The following is an 18,794-nucleotide window of genomic DNA, read 5'->3' on the forward strand; positions in this document are numbered from 1 at the left end:
TGGAAGAGCAATGACACCTGTAGCGGCTGGGGCGAATGAAATCGGAGAGAACACATCATCCGGGGAAGAGAAGTGGATGAGCAATGGCCTTGTTAGCGTTTGGGAAGATCAGTGGCATTGGTAGCAACTAAGAAGAGTAGCGGCATTGAGAACGACTTGAAAGAGCAGTGGCACTAGTAGCGGTTGGGAACAACAGAGGCATTGGGAGTGACTAGGAAGAACAATGGCACTAGTAGCTGTTGGGAAGAGCTACAACACTAGTAGTAGCTGCGAAGAGCAGTGGCATTGGAAGCGGTTGGGAAGAGTAGCGACACTAGTAGTGGTTGGGAAGAGCAATGGTTGGTGCAGTGAGCATGGAGGTCGGGCCCGGTGCGACGATGAGAGAGAGAGACGACAAAGGTTGGTCAACAGTGAGGGATGTGTCTTCAACGGGAAGTCTGTAGGACGACGGAAGGAAGAAGATGGTTTTCGGGAGCGGTGATCTGGATGAGTGGCAAAGAAAGCGTGAATTATGGGTGGAGAGGCAGAGAAAACGGAAAAAAAAAATCGGAGGATGGTAGAAGCAAAAGATCGATCTGTTCTGATACCATGTTAGAAGTTGAACTGAACCATATCTTTACAATTGAGTAAAGGTGGCATTTATAGCTTTACATGATAAGATAAATACAACATTGGATAAATCTAATGGGATCTTATCTGATAACTGAATGGATTATGTTTACCCCTTATCAATTACCTTTTACCCTAAAATGGGAAAGAAAGGGCAAAAAACAAAGATAAATTATATCATACCCCTATACTTTGAGCTTATCTTCCAACAATGGTTATGAACCTTAATGTCCTTGCCTACTCCTGTTACCTAAATTTGTGCATACCTCTAACGGGCAAATCTTACCCATAAAGGAATTCAACAGTAGATATTTCAATCAAGAATTCTTGAGAATATGCCAATCTTTTTAAGTTTTTATTCTCCATTTTGTTATGCCTAAATACCATTTGAACTACGATATTGAGTGTGTTTCATCACGCATGCATGGTTATATACGTTGGATTTTGTGCTTTTTTTTTTTTTAACTTGAGAGGCCGATTCGTCAAACTATGAGGTTAGTACCCACTGATACATGCATCCAAGTTGCTTTATTAGACAGTTCGGTGATTTAAATCCACCGGCCTCGTGTTATAAAATTTCTTCCTGATTCTCTCTGATCTGGGTGTCTGGAAGAGGCCCCATCTGACGAGGCAGTGAGTCGAGATTCCAGAATCATTGTCCGTAACAGGAATAGGCCCCATCTGACAACGACTCTGGTCAAGAATATCCCACGATGATACCGCAATTTAGGATTTTACACTGTAAATCGGTTAATCTAGATAGCATGTAGTAGAGAACCTTCTGGATCCGAAATCAATGAGGATCGCTGTCTTTCCTCTACCTCCAACAGCAGCGAAAGAGCAGCAAAATCACATGGTTGTTTCTTCTGCTTCTGTTTCTTAATCACGAGCGCCACGCCATGATACCGTGGAGACGATAGCGTCGTTGAACGGAATGACTCAGCTTTACGTGGAGATAGCATTGTTTCCAGCGGCAGTTTGGACAGATGATTGATCAACGAAAAATCTGCTTGTACAAGACGGAGGGCATTGATTGATTCTGGAAGCTGTCGCTTCCGTATGAATCATCAGTTTCATGTGCGTCCGCTAGTCTTTCAATGATCGATTTATCCTCTCGCCACTTCGGCTAGGCGCTCCTATCAAATTGATGACCTAAAAGGCTGGCTTCTTCGTTTCGACTTGTCAACAAAGTCGGATCAGATACCCTGATAAGGGAGCAATCCATTTCTTCGCTTATCCAATTATTTGTTTAATAAAAAATTACCTTCCACTTCAAAGTTCTAGTCAGCGACGACGGCTTTAATATTAACGTCCAGAACACGTTAGATGCTAAAAAGTCGTTCAGATTCAGGTTTTATAAGAGTTACCTGATTTTCTTATCGGTCATAAGTTAAACTCTAGCGAGCTAGAAAGCTACTGAAATAACTGAGTTCATCGCACCTGTAAAACGTTTACATGGAAAAACCGAGCAATGCAATGTTCTCTACCTTCTCAGAGATTTCCATGAACAAAATTGATTCGATCCTTTTCTTATCAGCATTTGTTTATATTTGTTTTCAATGGTGGATACGTCTAAAATCCGTATATGTTATCAAATTTGTTATGTTTCATCTTCATTTTGTTTCAGTTTTTGTTGAATTTCGAGTTGTCCAAAAACTTACGCCTACTCGTCTATAAAACCTTCACACCTTCACCAATCCTCACTGCCTTCCAATTTCGTTTCCCAAACCCCGCAGTCATATTCCTGTAATTCCACCATGACTATTCCAGGTAATGTTCTCTAGCTTTATCTTCTAGACTCTCCAACTTGTCTAAACCATTTCAGAGACGGGTTGCATTGCTTGCTTGAATCCATCAAAACATTCTGAGCCTGTAATCGATCGCTCTGCATGCAGAGGTAGTTCTTGGTCCTTACAATGGCTCCGCTACCGAAGCTGCACTCATGGAAGACGAAAATTGTAATGGAAACATGGAGCTTAAAGAAAGATTCGTCGTCCCGGAGCGCAATGCATTTTGCAATTCCTTCAGGTTTCTTCCTCTTCATTATCTACTGCTGCACTGATGGTTTTGCTTCGAATCATTAAGATCATACAAGATGACATTTTTCTTCTGGGTGCGTGTTAAGGGATTATGTCAAGGAGAGCCCGAGGAAAGTGACTGTGGATGAGTTTTACAGGAAGCATCACAAGAACCAGACTTATGAACTGGTAATTCCGTCTGAATATATACATAATATAATATAATGTAATATAAGATATATATATGCAGAGGGGGAGAGACAGTAAATATGGCTACTAAGCTAGCTGAAACAGAGAAAGATATATTGTTGTTAATTGATGGATTGTGCAGGCAACGAAGAAGAAGGAGAAGTACAGTAAACTGAACAGAGCCGAGATGAGCATCTGGGAATGCTGTGAGCTCCTGAACGCATTCATTGACGAGAGCGATCCGGATCTAGACGAGCCACAGATCGAACACCTTCTTCAGACTGCCGAAGCCATCCGTAAAGATTATCCGGATGAAGACTGGCTTCACCTCACTGCACTCATCCACGGTCAGTCCGCAATCCTCTCTCTCTTGCAGTTCGCGATTAAAACCCATAAAATTTGATAGCTCCAAATGAATTTCTAACGCATTTTTTAGCGGATTCAGATCTGGGTAAGGTTCTGCTGCATCCAAAATTTGGTGGAGAGCCTCAATGGTGTGTAGTCGGTAAGATTTGGGTCTGTTTTTCGCACACATTCTGCTTTTATACATCTTCAACCAGCTATTTCTGGACTTGTCTAATTGAATATCCATTAATGCATCAACCAAGAATTATATTTACGTAAACTTCATTCTCATTTTCTTCTTCTTTCTGAAGGTGATACATTCCCTCTTGGTTGCGCTTTCGATGGGTCTGTTGTTCATCGTAAGGTAACATACGTGATCAGATACAGCTCACGAGGAAATTTTAACGAGTTTTAAATAAAATTACAGCTAATGAGTTCTGGGTGAATGGTGGCAGTTTTTGGAAGAAAACCCAGACAGTAGCAACCCGATTTATTCAACAAAGCTTGGAATCTACTCTGAAAATTGTGGATTCGAGAATGTCACAATGACATGGGGCCATGACGAGTACATGTATCTGGTAACTCACACCTTGACTCAGTTTTAACCGGTTCGGTCTGATTCCAAGTTTTGGTTCAGACAGTTTCTTACCTTTTTGTTACTTTTTACAGGTAGCCAAGGGGAACAAAACAACCCTACCTCCCGTGGCACTCTACATTATCAGATTCCACTCCTTTGCATGTAATCTCCTTGTCTGATTTTTTTTTATCAACTTGTGATATTTTTTTTGTGCACTTCATGATAGAGATAAAGATAAGGATCGGAATACAAGTACCAAATAGACTCAAACTTATGATATTTTTTTTGTGCACTTCATGATAGAGATAAAGATAAGGATCGGAATACAAGTACCAAATAGACTCAAACTTATGATACTTTTTTTGTACACTTCACTTCATGATAGAGATAAAGATAAGGATCGGAATACAAGTACCAAATAGACTCAAACTTTGAAGAATAGTAATTTCTACTGTCTCTCTTGTAAACTCTATAAATAGTCACATTTCTATATTACCATTTGCACTTTGCAGCCTTATACACCCATGGAGCTTACACATATTTGATGGATGACGAGGACAAGGAAAACCTTAAGTGGCTCCAAATCTTCGCGTGAGTGGGTTTGCTAGACATTAGAATCGGAATAATTTTTTTTTTTTCAAATACATGTAAAGAGTAAATGGAATAAATTTATTTTTTGCTTGGAATATACAGCAAATACGACCTATACAGTAAAGGTAAGGTGAAGATCAACCAGGAACAAGTGAAGCCTTACTATCTTTCTCTCATAGACAAGGTCTGTTCTTTTGACAAGTTTTAACGATGCCCTTTTCCTCCTTCACTCTATTTCCCTTTGCTAAATCCTCCTGTGTTTTGTTCTCCAATGCAGTATTTCCCTCCGAAGCTCCGGTGGTGAATGATGAAACCCTCAGATGGTCTTCAGTAGATGTTTGAATTGGTTGCAGAATTATATCCCCTTTAATACTCTATAAATGTTCATTTTCTGGTTTGGTCATGTTGAGGAATAAACATGGGTGTGGGTCCTAGCAGTGGCTTAATTTTTTTTATGTAACTAGTGCTTCAAATAATGTAAACGAATAAAGAAAGATAAAGCGTGTTCCTTTGAATCAGCAACTTTTTCCCTCCCCTTTTTTAGTCTGATGGAGGCAGACATGCATGGCCACTAAAATACCCTATCTTTCATTGAGGATTTTTTAGTACAAAGTTGAAAGGTTAAAATGCAAATGAAAAAGGTCATTTATCACTTGAGCCAGGTTAAAGTAAAGAAAAAGGTCGATCAATTTATGTCAAGCTGATGGGAATCAGGTTGGGTTTCCCTATGCATTCGGAGCCACATATGGAGGCTAGCCTTATATCTGTATTTATTGTTTGCAAGCCTTGCCGATGGCGAAATCAAGCAGGAAGAGTCTGGCAAAGGTCTCAGGCTTCATATCCCTCTCTTCCCTCAACTGATACAATTAGTGTCTAAGCATCTATGGCTAGGCTAGAGTGACTGATGTAGAGTTTGCCATGAGTTATGTAAATTCTTTCAAAATCTATTGCAAACATCTGAAGTTGAACATCGAGGCACCTAAACCCTAAACCCTAAATCACTAGCTATGGCAAAGCAACCTTTTTTTTTTCTCAAAGCAACAAGAGCACTACCATTATCAAAGCTGAGGGTAGATAGCCAATTTTTTTTCTCGAATTTCCACATGAGGGTAGACTCAAACTTCAAAGCCGAGGATGGATAGAAAATATCAAAGCTCAAACAAAATGACTTGAATACAGATATACAAAAACAAAGTATGTTGAAATAAATAAAGATGAAGATAGAAGAAAAATAAATTAGGGCAAAGGCACAAGAGATAAACTAAACAAAAACTTGATTTGGAGAGAAACAAATAATTTCTATAAATTGACATTGTGTCAATTTACAAAACATACTCTGATACCATGCTGACTTTATTATAATCGAGTACAATGAGCTTCTATTTGTAAGACTTCGTCTCTATCGTGGTCGACTAACTTCTCTTCCATACCTATTTGACGTCAGAGGACTTCCTTCCAATGAGCAGTTTCTCCACATGAAGCTCATCATGTTTGTAGCTGCTATCAAAAACAAAATGAAGATCTGACATCTCCAACGAGCACAAGTAGCTTCCATTCATCAACAAACTCATGGATATTCATCTCTTGATGCCATCTCATGCTAAACAAAGCTGGGATATATGTCCCAAGCTATACTCAAGCATTGATAGTCTCCAAAAGTTTATGATGTAGTACAAAATATGTTCAATACCAAACAAGGAGACAACATACATGAGTACTTGGGAAGCTCCAGAGGTCTCATTCTAGAGTGGAAGCTAGCTCAGCCTTACTTCATTGATGTCTCTATTCAAGAAAAATAGAGGGAGACCTTAGAAATCGCTATTTGTCTGGCAAACATCAAGACTTACCTTAAGGTTGCCAAAACTCAACTCCTTAGCTCCTCCTCTATTCCAATATGTGAGGATGTATGTGCCACCTTACTCAGAATTCTAGATTCTTCTTCCACCTCTCATAATGAAGTATCATCAACCATTTACTTCAGCAATAGGGGCACATCTTCCCCCAATCGAGGCCATGATAGAAGTTATAGTGGAGGTTGAGGAAGAGGTGGAAGGATTGCTCCATTTAGAACAAATAACCAGGGAAGCAATCACTATGGAAGGTCCAACCATACTATAGAAAATTATTGGAAACTCCATGGAAAGCCAGACAGGTCCACGATTAATCAGGCCTCAGCCAACAGTAAAAAGGAGGACGAGTCTGAACCACAATTACACAAAAAGATTCTCACTGATGATGAGTATGAACTATCCCAAAGAAAGAAAACTTTGATGGTATCTCCTACTACACCTTCTACTATTGTTGTTGCCACCACCGCTTCAGGTATGCTTTCTGCCACTACCTCCTCTTCATCCTGGATTATTGACTCAATGGCCTCAGAGCATCTCACAGGTAACAAAAGGACTACTATATTCTGTATCTCCATGTTTCTCAGATAAATTTGTTACCATAGCTGATGGATCCCAAATCAAGGTTCTCGGGTAAGGATCCACCGCTATTACACCATCACTTCCGCTCATAGATATCCTATTTGTTGAAAAATTTCCCTTGAACCTCTTGTCTGTCAGTCAACTCACTAAATACTTTAATTACTCCATCACTTTCTCACCCTCTTCTTGTATTTTTCAAGATCTAACAACTAAGTGGTTGATTGGTGGAGGCCATGAACAAAGGGGGCTTTACTGCTTGGATTTGTGTCAAGTAAATGCAGCCTCAACCAACCAAACCGATGCAAGATTATGGCACAATCGATTCGGACACCCCTCAACACCATCTCTTCAACATCTCTTTCCAACTTTTAAATATTTTCTAGTTTTAAATTGTGAAATGTGTCAACATAGCAAACACTTGAGGACCACATACTCTCTTCGGACCGAAGTTAAGGGTGTTGCTCCTTTTTTCTTGATCTACATTGATGTATGGGGAACCCTTGAGTGTCTTAAACATTTCAAGAGTTAAATAGTTTATCACTTTTATTGGTGATTTTATTCTAGTCATTTGGTTATTCTTCTTTAAAGAGAGATCTAAAATTTTATCCATATTTAAGTCCTTTCATGCTATGGTGGCCACTCAATTTGGCAAGAAAATGAAAGTACTTCTCTCTTATAATGCCAAAGAGTATCTCTCTAGTAATCTTGACTCCTTTTGTCAAGAAAATAGCATTATCTATAAGAAATCTTGTGTCTACACCCCTCAACAGAACAGTGTAGTAGAACAAAAGAACCGACATCTCCTAGAGATAGCCCGTGACTTACTATCCATAAAGGTACCAAGCTTTTACTGGCCACATGCCATATTTACTACTTTCTTAATGGCGCTCATCAATTATAAAGAGAAAATTAAGGCAATCACGATACAAGAGTAAAATTTCCAAACTGTCATTAATAAAATAACAATTAATATATTGTGGATTGGGCGGGAGTGGGAGGGGGGCTTCCCGGCCCTCTTCCAACTCCCACGGCGATCTGACCGTGCAGGTCGATCAGCGACCAACTCAGCGTAGGGCATTAATTAGGCTCCACAACTTAACAATTGGAATACGGTTAATTTATTTGTAATCTGATTCTACTTGTTTCGTCTATTATAAATAGAGGCTCATTCTACTCAGTTATGAACAAGTTAGTGAAGTATTTCACCTTTTTTAGAGATTTAACATGGTACTTGAGGGTGTTCTGTGAGTTGACTTGGTCAACCCATAGAGATAATGTGATCTTTTTATGATCTATCATCTCTAGTAGTTTAGGTTCGTATTCTTCCTTTTTTTTCTTTCTTTCCTGTCCTAGTACCCATTATTTTCTTGGAGTTCACACCTCCATATTGAAATTTTCATATTGAAAATTATATATTTTTGGAAAGATATTTGAATCTATTTTCCAACACAAAAGTAATTTAGGAAATCAAAGTCTTAAACAATGAGAACTCAATATTTGAAGCAACAGAGGTCAAATTGTAAGAGAAGTTCGTGCAGTAGTAGAAAGCTTCACTTTTGTAGCAATTTTATGCAATCAAGAATGAGACTTTAAATAGAAAATTATATCTCAAAAAAAATATCTGTAATTATATTTTCTTATCTATCAACCAATTCTCAATATGATTTTTCTGGAAAAAGATATCGACCTTGGCAGAGCCAATGGTCATGCTAGCCAAAGAAGAAAGAGCACTTAGTTCAGCCAATTAAAATATCCGAAATCTATCATATTCTTTCTTTGAAAATAAGTCTATTTTATGAAGAAAAATTATACTTGGATGAAAGGCATCAAAGTCTAGTTTCATAAGGAGAAAATTTTATGACGATCAATATTTAAGGAGATATTCGCATTGGAGTCGACAAGGGTCAAGCTACAAAATTGTTGATTTTCAGGATTCCATAGGTAATGAGATTAAACAAAAGAGAGGAGGAAGAAGGAAGAAGAGAAAGAGAGGATAGAGTATGATACATCCAAGAGACGAAAGAGAGAAGAATACGTGAGGGAAAAGAGGAAGAAGAAACAAGAAATTTAAACAAATTACATTAGAGTCATCCTAATTACATCATATATTCCAACACTCCCCCTCAAATTGGGAGGTAATGGTAGTGGTCCCAACTTTAACCAAATAACATAGATATAGTAATAAGCTCCTCCATCACGGTGTCCCAAGGATAACTGCGAAACCAGGTACAAACTCTCAAAGAGTAGAAATGGGTGATAAAACATAAGTCAAAACCAAACTCAAGTGATTTCAAACAAATATAGTGATAATAATCACTAAAGTGGGTAATGCCTGTCATTCTCAAGACAACGATAAAAGACCCACGTGTACTAATAAAAAATCTCAAAGGACATAAAACACCCATATGAATAAAAGGGACCAAGCAAAGCAATGCTTTAAAAGGGCTGGCCAATAAGGATAAGTGAGAGTCAATTAAATGTCTCAATAAAAAAAGACACAATAGCAACAACGGAAATGGGTCAATGCCCAAATAACATGTACCAAATGTGCAGTTGTCTAGCAGTAGATAGCCGGTAAATAATTAAAATCCTTGAGAGTAATAAGGACACATGAAATAGTTTACAGCAAGTCCATCATTAAATAAGGAAGTTGCACCAAATAGTATATTGGAACCGAGTAATAATGTGGTTGGAGATAGAGAACCGAGTAAAATAGTAGACTAATATAACCGAATCCCAGAAGAAACATTTATAGAACTTGGGACTTGGACACGTATAATCGAGGCAGAAAATAAGTGGGACGAGTCAGGTTGACCCGAACCCGAGTTGACTCACTGAGTTAACCCGAATAGAGTTGGTTAGAATTAACTCAGTAGACTGATGCAGAAGCAATAAACTCGGGTCTCTAGTTTTTGGCTCAACTTGGACTGGGCCGGGTCTCGGTCAAAATCGGTGCTTGATTAAACCCAGTTTCTTCTTCTTCCCCACGATGCCGAACAGAGCGGAATCAGAACTAGAGTGGATAGCCGGCGATGAACAAGCAAGAGTGAAGGAGAAGATATCTTCCCACAATAGTATCCAAGAGAGACAGCAACGAGCAAAGGATCAGAGACAACAGGCTAGATACCGAGTAAGAGTGCAAGTTTACAAAAGCTTGCAATCAGGATGTTGTCGTAGAGTACTTTCGGCAAGATTGATTCGTTATCCAGAAATGGCAACAAAAAAATGGAGAAGATGATAAATCAGCAGAATCGACAATAGCAAGAATCGGAATGGACTACTGATAAAGCGATGAAAATAACTTTCGAAGATAGTAAAAATATTTGTATTTGCATAGACTTTCTCTATGATTTCCAAAAAAATAGCAATAACGATAGAAATAAGATCTTATCCAGTACGTCCAGTAGAGTAATCAACTCGACAGTAATTAACTTGAGTGGGTTAATGTTGATCAGTGTAGCAGAGTAATCAACCAGTTAGATAACTCGACAGTAATCAACTCGCATCCAGTAGAAGTCACAACTAGGAAAAAAGGAAAACTAGAGTTTCTCGATGGACAGCAGCTGCGGAGATACAATCCAGAGTCAACTCAGACAATAGTAATACCAGAAAGATAGGATAAAAATACTGAAAAAACACAAATCAGCCAACAAACAGAGGAACCAACATTTCTTCGTTCTTTTTAACACATATACATAAAGATTAATAGTTATTTTATGAAAAAATACCCCTTCTGATGCACATTTGTAGTTTTAATCCATTGCACACGGAGGGACCTAAGTGGAAGGCTAGAAGCTACTTGCCATCTGGAAACTTGAACAGGACGCAACGTAACGCCGCCATTCGGGTTTTTACTCGAGCCTCCGGGCATCATTAGACATTCAAGTAAGGCGTGTCAAGAATCCCTGCAAGTTTTTCTTCCTTTTCACTCTCGTTGAGTAACTACCCAGTTTCCTCTATCGGCGATCATTCTACCTCCTATTGTCTGTCGCCCTTTCAGTTTTTTTTTTTTTCTCCTCAACTTGAGCTTTTCCATCCTTTCGTCCCCGTTCAACCTATCTACCGAGAGAATAAACATCGCGTGCGTCTTTTCGCCCATCCTTTATACGGAGCAGTGAACTATTCTCATCTCTTTATTGTACGTGTTTTCTATTATACATTAGTATGCTTCGTTGCATAGTCTTAGACTCCTTTGCAATAGCGTGCAGTTCAATGGTACTAAATTTTATCTATTCTTTTTTATAACTTTTTATTTTTGTAGATCTAAATATATGTTGAGCACAAACCTGGCATGAGCTCAAGCTTGAACTCATTTAAAAATTTTGAGCTCGAGCTCGATGTCACGGGGTCGCAACTCCTTTGCTTAACCCGTGCGGCACTTGTGTGCAAACTCCTTTTGCCGATACACAAGTCAGCCTGACTCTCACTCTTACTTGCAAGGGCTACACTCACTCGCCCGATGAAAGCAATAAGAGAACTGAAGAGGACTCAAGGGACTTGCTCAAGGGACTGGCTCAAGAGAGATTGTATTACACTCCAATGAGTTGTGTACAAATGAGAGGCTCTCCCCTATTTATAGTTTTGAGGGGGAGTAAGGAATGTTCTAGATTATGTACACTTGTCATTGATCCAATGGGTTGGATCCTTCTAGACTATTCCACTACCATCTAACTTTGGACCTTTCTAGATTCCTATATACAATACTAGGGTGTATGCCCAAGTACATATACCGGATCCAACTTGGTGTATGTGCGGGACCTTCTAGAGAGCTTCTAGAGATCCTTCCTTCTAGAGCAAGTGTTGGGCCATCCATAGAGGGCTTGGACTAGAACCTCCTCTATGTATCCTCAAATTGGCCCAATGGGTGGACAGTGGGCCTAGGTCCCGTGACATTCTCCCCCGCCTAATTCACGTAACGTCCTCGTTGCGTTCCTTGTACATCATGATCTGGTCCTCGAACTGCCACAGCGCCTCAGCTTCTTCCCATGTAGCCTCACTTTCTGGCAATCCACGCCATTTCACTAGGTACTCAGTCTTAGGCTGGACTCCCCTTCGTCTCTTCACGCGATCGCTAATGATGTACTCCACCTTCTTGTCAAATGACGAAGTCATCAATGGTGGTGCACGTTTGCTAACTCCCCGTGAGGGATCCTCCGTATCTGCATGGTAGGGCTTCAATATACTTGCGTGAAAGACCGGATGAATCTTGAGGGACGGTGGGAGTTGGACTTGGTATGAAACCTTTCCTACTCTCTTGATGATGGGTAGGGCCCTTCATATCTCCTTACCAACCCCTTGTGCTTACCGCGCAAAGCCTTGAACTGTTGGGGTGGTAACTTTATCATGACTAGGTCCCCCACCTTGAACTCAAGTGGCCGCCTCTTTCCATCTGCGTGCTTCTTCATCCTCTTAGCCGCCTTGTGTAGGTAAGACTTCGCTATGTCAGCTTGTTCATGCCAATTCTTAGCAAACTGGTAGGCTGCAGGGCTCTTGCCTTCATAGCTGGTCCCTACCGTCAATGGTGTGAGCGGTTGTTGGCCGGTGGCCAACTCAAAGGGGCTGTGGCCTGTTGACTCGCTCTTTTGCAAGTTGTAGCAAAACTGGGCCACATCCAAAAGCTTCACCCAATCTTTCTGATTTGCACTCACGAAGTGCCTTAGGTATTCCTCCAGCAATGCATTTGTGCGTTCTGTTTGTCCATCTGTTTGGGGGTGAAAGCTCGTGGAGAAGCAAAGTTCTGTCCCCAAGAGTTTGAACATCTCCGTCCAGAACTTCCCAGTGAACCGAGGGTCTCGATCACTTATAATCTTCTTAGGGACTCCCCAATACTTCACCACGTTTTTCAAGATCAGTCGGGCTGCTTCATCTGCAGTGCAATCTGTTGGAGCAGCAATGAAGGTAGCATACTTGGAGAACCGATCTACCACAACTAAGATAGACCCCATCCCGTCTATCTTAGGCAACGCTGATATGAAGTCCATGGAGATGCTCTCCCACGGTCGTTCCGGCATAGGTAATGGTTCCAGCAGCCCTCCCGGCTTTCTATGTTCAACCTTGTCTTGTTGGCAGACTACGCAGGTTTTCACGTACTCGTCTATATCGTCTGCCATCCGAGGCCAATAGTACCTGGTCTCCAACAAAGCAAGGGTCCTTCTCTGTCCTGGGTGGCCAGCCCACAGGGTGTCATGGCATTCCTTCATCAATTCTCTTCTGAGGGTGCCCCACTTTGGTACATAGAGGCGGTTCCCCTTGGTGTAGAGAAGCCCATCCTCTTTCCAAAATCTCCTTGTCCTTCCACCCTCGATAGCTTGAATGATGCCTCTGGCCACATCATCCTTGTTAAGCCCTTCCCGTATACGGTCTGGCAAGGTCTCATTCAGTTTGCTTACCGTGGCTACATGTTCGAGCTTCATGGTGGCAAGTTCGGCCTTCCGACTCAAGGCGTCCGCAACCTGGTTAATCCGTCCAGGCTTGTATTCCATCACCATATCAAACTCGGCCAAGAAGTCTTGCCAACGCGCTTGCTTCGGACTCAACTTCGTCTAGGTTTGAAAATAGCTTGTAGCCACATTGTCCGTCTTAACAACGAAGCGAGAGCCAAGTAAGTAGTGCCTCCATGTTCTTAGGCAATGTACCACGGCCATCATCTCCTTCTCTTGAACCGTATACTTTCGCTCCGTCTCATTCAGCTTCCGACTTTCATATGCAACAGGGTGCCCATCTTGTTCCAATACCCCTCCAATGGCAAAGTCAGAAGCATCAGTGTGTACCTCAAAAGTTTTGGAATGGTCTGCCAACTTGAGCACTGGTTCAGCCATTACTGCGCTCTTTAGGTCCTCAAACGCCTCCTTGCACTGCTCCGTCCATAGCCATGAGATGTTCTTTTTCAACAAATTTGTGAGTGGAGCAGCACGCTGCGAGTATCCCTCAATGAACCTCCGATAGTAGTTGACAAGGCCCAAGAAGCTCCGTAGCTCTGTCACCTTCGTCGGTACCTCCCACTTGGCTATAGCATGGACTTTGGCCTTGTCCATCTAGATCCGCCCATCTCCGATCCAATGCCCAAGGAACGAGACTTCCTTCAAGGCAAAAGAGCACTTCTCTCTCTTCACATAGAGAGAGTTTTCCCGTAGTACTTGGAAAACAATTTGTAAATGGTCTAAGTGTTCCTTTAACGTTTGGCTGTAGACCACAATATCATCCAAGTAGACCACCACGAATCGATCCAAGTATGGATGAAAGATCTTGTTCATCAAAGTGCAAAACGTAGCTGGGGCATTCGTTAAGCCGAAGGGCATTACTAGAAACTCATAAGCTCCATACCTGGTAACGCAAGTAGTCTTCGGCTCATCTCCTTTAGCAATCCGCACTTGATAGTACCCCGATCGTAGATCAAGTTTGCTAAAGTACCGTGCCTCAGCCAGCCTATCGAACAAATCTGCTATGAGCGGAATTGGATATTTATTCTTGATGGTTACCTTGTTGAGTGCTCGGTAGTCGATGCACATCCTAAGGGTCCCATCGTGCTTCTTCTGGAACAATACCGGGGCTCCATAAGGGGCTTTCGACGGTCGTATAAATCCAGCATCCAGCAACTCTCGTAGTTGCCTCCTTAGTTCCTCCAGCTCAGGTGGCGACATCCGATATGGGGCTAGTGCAGGGGGTCTTGAACCGACCTCCAACTCGATTTGGTGATCGACCTCCCTCCTTGGTGGTAATCTCTTGGGCAGCTCTGGCGGCATGACGTCCTTAAAATCACTAAGGACCTTCTCGACTTCTCGCGGCATGGGCATCCCGTCTTTCTCTTCTGACAAAGTGGCCAAGTAGGTTACCTCACCCTTCTTGAGGCCCTTGACCAACTGCATAGCCGATAACATCTTACCTATCTTCTTGCCATCCTTCAACACCGGGACCATGCAAGGTGTCTTCTCATCCAGAAAGCTTAACACACCTAAGCATGGCATAGGAATGGCTTTGGCCGAGCTAAGGAACTCCATTCTGAGAATGACCTTGAAGTCATCCATGGGCACTGCTGTCAGGTTAATGGTGTCTTGCCATTCTCCTGCCTTAAAGGCGATGCTCCTTGCAACTCCAATCACTGGTTTAGCCTCAGAGTTGACCGCCTTCATCCTACTCACATCCTTCTCCAACTTGAGACCCAGCCTCTTGGCCTCTTCTCCTGAGATGAAGTTGTGAGTGGCTACCGTGTCAATCATAGCACGTGTGTTTTTGCCGTTTAGACACACGTCTACATACATGAGGTCATTGACTGAATGGGCAGCAGGTTTTTCCACATGAGCCTGCCCCTTCATGGCATTGAGGAGTCTAAGTGCCCCCATCTTAGGCTCCTCTTCATTCTCGCTCTCCTCCTCATGGCCTTCCATGTTCACCAACAAGGCATTGAGAGCTTTCTTCTTTGGGCACTCAAAAGCTCTATGGTCTCCGTCACAAACGAAACAACCAGAGTGACGAGGGACGAACTTACCTTTGCCCTTTTGATCATGGCTGGTTTTCTTGCCTTCTTCCTTCTGGTACTTTGGTTTGTCTCCCCCGCCTTTGCCTTGGTTAGGCTTGCCCTTTTTGTCTTTGTTTGAGCCCTCAGCCTTCTTTGTGAATTCAACCAACTTCTCCGCTGTTGAGAGTGCAGTGGCCAGGTCTTGGACTCCCCGCCTTTGCAACTCTTGCTCCGCCCACGGTTGCAAACCATCCATGAAGAAGAAGAGCTTGTCTTTCTCAGCCATGTCAGATATATTTAGCAGCAAGGCTGTGAAGTGGTTGACATATTCTCGAATAGACCCCGTATGTTTTAGCCGCTTTAGATCCTTCCGAGCTAGGTACTCCACGTTCTCTGGGAAGAATTGAGATTTGATCTCCTTCCTGAAATCTTCCCACGTTGCTATAGTGCAACGGCCTTCGGTCACATCACCGTACCTCCGTCTCCACCATAGCATTGCATCGTCGGTGAGATACATAGTGGCTGTATCCACCTTCAAGGCTTCCTCCGAAATCTTGGCGGCTTTGAAGTATTGCTCCATTTGCCAAAGAAAATTCTCCAAGTCCTTGGCATCTCGTTTCCCATTGTAGCTCTTAGGTTCCGGGACTTTGACCTTTGGAGCAAACGCCCTCGGTCCAAGCCCTCCCCCAGAAGCTACCGCCTTCTCCAGTAGGGTCAATCGAATTTTGACATCTTCGAGCTCAGCTACTTCTTCGCGGAGGCTAGTCATTTCTCCTTCCATAGTCTCAAGCTTTTCCGACATGCTTTCAACCCTCTCTGTTGTCTTTTCATTCAAGGTTTTGAAAACCTCTACTGCACTTCGCATGTCGGCCTCAAGACTATGCAAGGCATCTACAAAAGCGTTCGATTTGTTCAAACACTCAGAGAGAGTTTGTTCGAACTTACCGGCCCGAGCCTCCAATATAGACATACGAGCATCCAACGACGATTCCCGACCTCGGTCCCTTGACCTATCTCTTTTCGTCTTTGAAAACTGGCCTTCCACCGGCACGTTGGTCACTTGCGAATCGCTGGCCATGACGCAGCAACAATCCTCAGCAATTCCCCCTCTCGAACCGAAGCTCCGATACCAACTATCACGGGGTCGCAACTCCTTTGCTTAACCCGTGCGGCACTTGTGTGCAAACTCCTTTTGCCGATACACAAGTCAGCCTGACTCTCACTCTTACTTGCAAGGGCTACACTCACTTGCCCAATGAAAGCAATAAGAGAACTGAAGAGGACTCAAGGGACTTGCTCAAGGGACTGGCTCAAGAGAGATTGTATTACACTCCAATGAGTTGTGTACAAATGAGAGGCTCTCCCCTATTTATAGTTTTGAGGGGGAGTAAGGAATGTTCTAGATTATGTACACTTGTCATTGATCCAATGGGTTGGATCCTTCTAGACTATTCCACTACCATCTAACTTTGGACCTTTTTAGATTCCTATATACAATACTAGGGTGTATGCCCAAGTACATATACCGGATCCAACTTGGTGTATGTGCGGGACCTTCTAGAGAGCTTCTAGAGATCCTTCCTTCTAGAGCAAGTGTTGGGCCATCCATAGAGGGCTTGGACTAGAACCTCCTCTATGTATCCTCAAATTGGCCCAATGGGTGGACAGTGGGCCTAGGTCCCGTGACATCGAGCTCAAGCTTGAAATTTTAAGGTCAAGCCAAGCTCAAACCTGCACAAGTTCGAGCTTCGCTTGACTGGATGCCACCCTAGATACAAGAGTCAACACAACTAACATTTAAGGGTGTGTTTGTGCCAAGAAGAAAGTGTAAGAAAAAATGTCATAGGAAAATTTTTTCATTGACCAAATCTTTTTAACATTTATGCCATTTTTGGAGAAGGGAAATTTTTTCTTTTGATTCTTCTTGATTCCTTTCACCTTTAAGAAAAGTTAAGGAGATGCAGAAATGAGTTTTTTATTACTCCAATAATAAAATATAAGAAAAATAAACCAAAAATCACTAAAGTGGTTCTTGATAACTTATTTTTATTTTTAACCTTATTTTTTTATTATTTATAAAAATATGATATTTAATTTAATTTCCCGTTGTTTCCTACAGTGCCACAAATGTAAGGAAACTGGTTAAAGGGAAAATGATAATATTAGTCAAACGAAAAAATGATTTTTCTATGGTTTTGTTTTCCTATGGTGCCACAAGCAATCTCCTAACGTGAAATTTAGTGAAACTCACTTTACGACATAGGACAAAAATAAATTGTTTGTATTAACCATTTGAGGTTTTTGTGGAACCTCTATACAGATAAGCCCACTCGAAAGTGATTGATTTGGGTATAAAGGGACCATTTGGGTGACATAATCCATTCCACAACATCCTTTGATGAATAAAACATGTTCAATCAAACTCAAATCCAATCCAATTATAATGCGAAAGTAAAAATTTTGATAGCCTTTTTGCAACATATCACATATGAGAACATATTCTCCAAATCCCATTTACAACCTTTGTTTACATGTTTCGAATAAAATGGGTGATAAAAAATAAACTATACTTAAAATTAATAATAGAATAATAGAATAATTTTAGCTAAGAGGAAATGGAGGTTTTATTAAATCAACCCAAATTTTATTACTTAATGTAAAAAATGACATTTATTTGATTAAAATTTACAACAATATCATTATCTCCATTTTATTAATAAAAACTGATAAAAATATATAAAAATAAAAAATTAACATTAACATTAATATAAATATCTTGGATAATAATAATAATAAAATTAATAATTAATAATTAAAATATAAATTAGGTGCTTTAAACTTATAAAAAGCTCAGGTCTATACTCTTGTTTCCCTGTAGCTAATGCTATAGTCTAAATTGAGAATACAGCGTTTATGTTAGACCGCTGAAAAGGACAGAAGCGAACCCCGTCGAGGTTTGAACTATTGTCGGCGGCGTGACCCCACTTTTTCCGCGCTTATGGCGGCTGCAAATCCTCTCATGAACGTCGCTCGCGTCTCCAGCCTTTTTCTCTCTTCCTTGGTTCCCTCATAAGATAAGCTAGTGCAAATACTTATCGTCCCCACGGCCCAGACTGATTGAGAGGTTTCGAACAGATTTTTGCTCATTTTACAGGCCGACAACGACTCATATAAGGCCGTTTTTGCTGTTTATAGATAAGACCGTTTGATAACTGTCAGATGCCATGTTACCCAACCTGGTCATCGAAAGCCGCCTTTCCAGTTTCAGGAAATTCCGTAATGTCAGAGCTCTTTTCGTCTCTCTACCTTGCCATCTTCTGCTCCCTTCTTTCATGTTATCTTCCCCCAAATGCATGCGCCCACTTCAATGTGATTTCATGATCTCATTCGTCTGCCCTCAATCATCCTACTATATTTAGCAATATTCCACCATATGCCCACCCAATTTTCCGGCTTATCTTTCCGTTTTTGGCAGATTTTCTCTCCTATAAATACCTGCTCATGCATCTCCTTCTCCCTACTACCCACACGATCGATCTGAAACTCGATCAATTGATACACATTTCCAATATTTCAGCTCA

General features: G+C 41.4%; 1 protein-coding gene across 1 annotated transcript; it reads left to right on the forward strand.

Annotated features, from left to right (window-relative positions):
• The first annotated feature begins 2,328 nt into the window (after nt 1-2,328).
• Nucleotides 2,329-4,844, forward strand: LOC137945825 (inositol oxygenase 1-like). Its single transcript, XM_068791871.1, has 11 exons — nt 2,329-2,379; nt 2,505-2,637; nt 2,735-2,816; nt 2,959-3,163; nt 3,262-3,321; nt 3,473-3,525; nt 3,617-3,739; nt 3,831-3,900; nt 4,251-4,329; nt 4,432-4,513; nt 4,607-4,844. Exons 1-11 carry the CDS (start codon nt 2,367-2,369, stop codon nt 4,631-4,633), a joined length of 927 nt encoding a protein of 308 aa, XP_068647972.1. The 5' UTR covers nt 2,329-2,366; the 3' UTR covers nt 4,634-4,844.
• Nucleotides 4,845-18,794: the final 13,950 nt, after the last annotated feature.

The sequence above is a fragment of the Aristolochia californica genome, unplaced genomic scaffold (assembly GCF_029961685.1).
Source record: "Aristolochia californica isolate CCGP_79_NKW_82.1479 unplaced genomic scaffold, dmAriCali1.0.hap1 SCAF_12, whole genome shotgun sequence".
Lineage (NCBI taxonomy): Eukaryota > Viridiplantae > Streptophyta > Magnoliopsida > Piperales > Aristolochiaceae > Aristolochia > Aristolochia californica.